The 5,957-nt window shown below is 33.2% G+C and overlaps 1 protein-coding gene across 1 annotated transcript; it reads left to right on the forward strand.

The window, feature by feature from the left end:
- The first annotated feature begins 1,082 nt into the window (after positions 1-1,082).
- CPXCR1 (CPX chromosome region candidate 1) lies at positions 1,083-2,415 on the forward strand. The gene has a single exon (XM_032756397.2). It carries the CDS (start codon positions 1,085-1,087, stop codon positions 2,048-2,050), a length of 966 nt encoding a protein of 321 aa, XP_032612288.1. The 5' UTR covers positions 1,083-1,084; the 3' UTR covers positions 2,051-2,415.
- Positions 2,416-5,957: the final 3,542 nt, after the last annotated feature.

Here is a 5,957-nt window from a genome sequence, read left to right on the forward strand (position 1 = left end):
AGCTTGACTAGTGCTGAGGCATTGAGAATGAACAGAAAGTGGTGAATTTGGAAGATATTTTAATACATGAACTCAGAATTTGAACTTCATTCATCAGCTTCCTACTTTCTTATCTACCCTACTTTCCCTTCTCACGATTCACAATTGCACTTCTTTGTACAGACATTACTTTTATTTTATTTATCCAATTAATTAATTAATTACTTTATTTATTTATTTATTTATTTATTTAAAGATGGAGTCTTGCTCTGTCATCCATGCAGGAGTGCAATGGCACGATCTCAGCCGCTCACTGCAACCTCTGCCTCCTGGGTTCAAGCGATTCTCCTATCTCAGTCTCCCGAGTAGCTAGGACTACAGGCGCCCACCATTATGCCCATCTAATTTTTGTATTTTTTGTAGAGACAGGGTTTCACCAGGTAGGTCAGGCTGGTCTTGAAGTTTTGACCTCAGGTGACCCACCCGCCTCAGCCTCCCAAAGTGCTGGGATTACAGGCATGGGACACCGCGCTTGGCCTAACATTACTTTTAAAAAGGCAGGTTTTTAAGAAAAGTAAAAATTACAGGGGAAGAACGGCTTGTACCTTATACAAATTCAACCATATCATTTTCACATAGGTCTTAATTTTCTTTTAAACATATACACTCATAATACCTTCCTCTTATTTCAGCCCCATTTTAAATTCTCAGGTGGGTAACACAGATCCATCTTATTCAATGAAAATTATTTATAATTCACCATCCAAAAGGAAATAATTGGGCCATCTATTCAGAACTAAATGTGTTCTAGTGCATAGGGTATATACCTAAAATAGCCAAATGAGAGGTTATGTTATTCCAAGTTTATTGAAATTCCATAACTAAGTTATGAGAAAACATATTTAATAGGAGGCTTATGTTTGCCCCCAGTTTTCACTTTATTCTGTGGGTTTGTGACTCTGACACAATATTTATAGTTGCAAGAAGGCACAGAAATAGCACATTCACAGGCTTTTTGCCATGACCAAAGAACTGACTTCTTATAAAATGGAACACACATAAATTTAGTAAATCTTTGTCTTCTTTCTCATAAATAGAACCCAGGATGAGTTCTCCTACTAAAGAAGGAAGTGATACAGCTGGAAATGCTCACAAAAATTCTGAAAATGAGCCTTCTAATGACTGTAGTACAGACATAGAGTCTCCATCTGCTGATCCCAATATGATCTATCAGGTAGAAACCAACCCAATGAACAGGGAGCCAGGCACAGCAACCTCCCAGGAAGATGTTGTTCCTCAAGCAGCAGAAAACAGTGAGCTCGAAACAGAGATCCAAAAAGATCAACGAGAAGAAGATATGAAAGAAGAATCTCTTCTACTTCAGATCCCCATTCCCAGAAAATTGGTCTCTCTTATGTCAGAATTAGGAAGAGTTAACTATCTGAGAATCCTGCTAGTAAACATTGACCAAAACAAGCCCTTAAATGATAGATCAAGATCCCACTCAGGGAAAGTTGAGATGAAAGCAAACAATTTCCCCATAAATTACAAAACTCGTTTTCGACTTTCAACTTCATGGAGAGTCCCATTTTTTAACAGTCATGAGATAAGAAGTATGATTCTCCGTCTGCTATGTGATAGATATTTCTCTCAGGCTGCAGGGTGTCAGAATACCATGTGGGTAAAGCGAAAATATATAGCATGTCTTTACCATCCAAATAGTTTCACCCATCACAAGAGAGCCATAACATTTAGAAGGCCTTTGAGGGCGCACTACTACCGTCCCCTCACTGAGAGAATGACATCAGGAAAATTTTGCAAATCAACTGACACTAAAGGGAAATGTAGATTCCGTGCTATTGTGAGGTCTATGCTCTTTGTGTCACAGACGGAAATTCAAAGTTTTATTATTAGAAAAGGTTTTGTGGATATATTGAGATATACCCATACCATGAAGATTATGATCATAAACACCAATAATGGTTGGAAATACTTTTGTCCCATCTGTGGAAGGCTTTTTGACACTGACTCTGAATTAAGAGAACATTCATGCAGCTCTTCTGGGAATTAAGTTAAATTGGGGTAAATTCATTTTAAAATATAACTTCTAAAATTCATAATTTGACTACTAAAGTAAGACAAAATTGCATGAACATAAATTTTAGTATTATTAGAGGGAGTAGCAGAAAGGAACACAAACTAATAGTACCTCTCAGTAAGAAATACCTATGGGGAGTGAGGAAACGTCTGTTTATACTTTGCTTTCACAAGTACATCATTGAGATATCAGACCTGTCATCTATATTGAGTCAGCATTTGAACCAAGTAAATGTTTACACTGTCTTAACATCTATTTCTGTAGATGTAAATATTGTTAACATAAAAGAATACAAGTTAACAGGATCCTGACTAAGATAGCAAACATATATTGGAAGGCCAGACAAAGTTCTACCAGGTGCTTCCAGAGATTCTGCTAAATGTAATATCTGAAATGTTCTCCATGTATTCAATAAAAACCAATTTGAAGACATAGAAAGTTGTATTGTATACTTGTAATTAGATAAGAATTCCTATGTCTGGAATAAAAAGATTCAACATACTATAAATACACAATACTTGGGTAATTTTGAAGATACAGAATAATAACAAAACTCATAAAAAAGCATTTGATAGAAGTGAAACAGTTTGAAGTAAAAGTGAACAAATATTAAATTGATACCATATAACTGTAAACCTTTTTGCTTGTATAGCACATTCACCATTGTTCACAATCACCACCCAAAGTTTACCTTCCCCTCCATACATACATGCACAAATGTGTACATATATTTAAGACGTTCCTTATCTTGTTCTTGCAGCTCAAACATCTATGCTCCTTTATTTAATCTGCATGCTCATAAATATTAAAGTTAGAGTCTATAACTACACCTCATATTTTTAGCATCTTACATTTAATATATAATGAATATAGGAATATAATATGTAATATGTATGTAATGCATGTATTTTATATAATGTGTATTATATAATATAATTTATACTTTGAGTACCCATTACATGTGAAGCACTATGCCAGCATAATTTTATGTGTTAGTTAATCTTTGCAACAATCTTAAATTTTTTTATTTTCATGGCATGATTAAATGTATGGAAGCAGTTTCCAGAAAACTGAATGACTTTAGCAGGTCACAGAGTAAATGCATGCTATTGTCACCACATGATATAATATAACTGGAATTGAATAGGACACTTTTTGCACATTATGCCTTATTTAATATGTATGTACTTATATTTGAAATAGCATATAGAATTTATTTCATCTGTGGATATACTGTATTATAGAAATTCTAAAATTGAAGCAGAGAATACTTAAGCTACATTTACAACAGGTCAAATTTGTTCATCTGGAGGAAAATTTGATGCTTCCAGATACAATTATTCAGTGTGAGCAATGGATTGGATTACACAATTAAACAAAGACAATTCAAAAAACTGAGTATTTCTCCATTAAAAAATATATTCTATCTCAATTTTTATCTCATTTTCTTTTGAATATGAAACATAATTTTATAAAAATATAAGCCATCAGGTAGAAACTAACAAAAATAAAAAAGAAACATTCTTCTTTTTTTCACTTTTCCTAACTAGGGATGAAATAAAAATAGTACTTGTTATTTAAAAAACAGGTTTTATCACTGACATATTACCATCCATAGAATCAATATATTTGCTGGTAAACCTCCACAGAATTTGAAAACATAATTTGAATGCAGAAAAATAGTTAAACTTGATAGTATTTACATTTTCACTTTTTTTCCCCAAAATACAAAGACATCTATTTAGCTTTAGAAATGACATATTAAAATTAGAATTGAGTCAGAATGGAGAAATTAGAAAAATGTAAACTAAACAATCCTAGATTTATCCTTCTCTAGCAACCCACTTGAAAGATTTTCATAAGTACCGAAGTAGGGGAACCATGCTTTTACTTAAAAAAAAAAACATGAATAATTCAGTCCAATGTTCAAAAAAATAAAATGTTCTATTTTTTACTTTATTTATTCATTTTTTTTTTTATTTTTTCTGAGACAGAGTCTCACTCTGTCGCCGCCGAGGCTGGAGTGCAGTGGCACAATCTCGGCTCACTGCAACCTTTACCTCCTGGGTTCAAGTGATTCTCCTGCCTCAGCCTCCTGAGTAGCTGGGATTACAGGTGGGTGCCACTACGCCCAGCTAATTTTTGTATTTTTATTAGAGACAGGGTTTCACTATCTTGGCCAGACTGGTCTCAAACTCCTGTCCTCAAGTGATCCACCCACCTCTGCCTCCCAAAGTGCTGGGATTACAGGCATGAGCCACAGCGCCTGGCTCTGTGTTCTCTTTTTCTTTAATTTACAAGTCAACTCAACACTTTATAGATATCCTTATTTTTTCTTAAAGATGTAGGAACAAGCATGTATATTTATGGTTATATTAATAATTTTCATAATTCTTTCACATAATTTTTTAATAAAATATGGGTATAAGATACTTTCTTTACTTCATATTTACATAGTAACTAGCATCTAAAATAGTAGCTTACTTTTAACATGACAATGACCAGAAAATGATATACTCAACACAGAGTAGAATACATTTTTTAGAGGAAATAAATTATAGAACCCTGAAGATGGCAGCATATTACTATTTTAATGTTCTCAATTTTTTACTAGTTAAAATTTAAAATTATATTTCAAAAGTTTATCTTACAACAAAGTTTTTTTTTTGTTTGCCTCCTAGCATTTCAGTGTCATCAGTGCATTGAATATCTCCTCATAAATTATGTTTTAGACACATTTAACCAGAACAATTTCAGGTTTATGGAAAAATCAGACTGCCTCACATGTGTGATAGTAATTTTATTCTGGCTTATGCAAGATACCTTAAAAGTTAAATGGAAAGCATGAAAAGCATTGAGGGAAATTTTCTAAAATTATGATAAAAAAGTGAATTCCCAAACAATATTCGATTTTATTCTCACTCTTAATGGGCCTACTTATTGTTTGATACCATTAGTTTTACATAGAGCCAATCTTGGATAATTTAATCAACAGAAATAAAGGGGCAGATAGAGTAAGTGTCTATGATGTGTTATTTTTGGATTCCTTGTTGCATCAGGGTTTGGGATAGAAGCCCAGAAACTGTGGACTTATGCACTAAGAATCCAGTACTATAGTTATTCATATTCTATAAAACAGACTTTAATTATAATTAGACTTCTATTATTTAGTGTTCAAGTATAATATACATCAATATACTAAAATAAATTAGTCTGTAGTTATTTGCTCAATTGTCTATTTGAAATAAAAACTATTTATTTCGATCACTATATTAAATCAACCCATACATTTTATTAAAACGTTTGAATAGTATGATGCTAACAACTAATATTAATTTTATAAAACTTTCTTTTTTGAAACAGTAAAACTTGAGTAACCAGGCATTTATAATTTGTTGCATCTAGTACCCAGCTAGGAAATAAGAACCAATTATTATGCACTAAAGTGATGATTAGGGTTATCTACTGATTTGATAAAGGATTATTTACTCTTCTTATTCTTGCTGTATTCTAATTATCTGGGTTTAGGAAGAGGAAAGGAAACATCAGCCTAAACATGGTTCAGATGTGAAAATCTCCAACTTTTCTAAGACTCATTATAGCCCATGCTAGTGAATGGGTAGGTAGTTAGAGAAAATTTGTCATGTTGTTGCTACATGTCTTGTGAAGAGACACTGACAGCTTTTGTTCCAGTTTTTTAATGGGTATTTGTATAGCAAACAACCTCGGAAGCTGGAGATACTGTCTCCCTGGTGGACCCAAGGGCAGAGGACAGATTTCTTTCCTAACCAGTATAATAAAGATAATGTCTCCTTCAAGGGCAAAGGTTGGGCAAGTTTGCAAGCAGCCCCCTTACGTGATTGATAGTTTCCTAAACTCT

The sequence above is a fragment of the Hylobates moloch genome, unplaced genomic scaffold, assembly GCF_009828535.3.
Source record: "Hylobates moloch isolate HMO894 unplaced genomic scaffold, HMol_V3 SCAFFOLD_7, whole genome shotgun sequence".
In the NCBI taxonomy this organism is placed as follows: Eukaryota; Metazoa; Chordata; class Mammalia; order Primates; family Hylobatidae; genus Hylobates; species Hylobates moloch.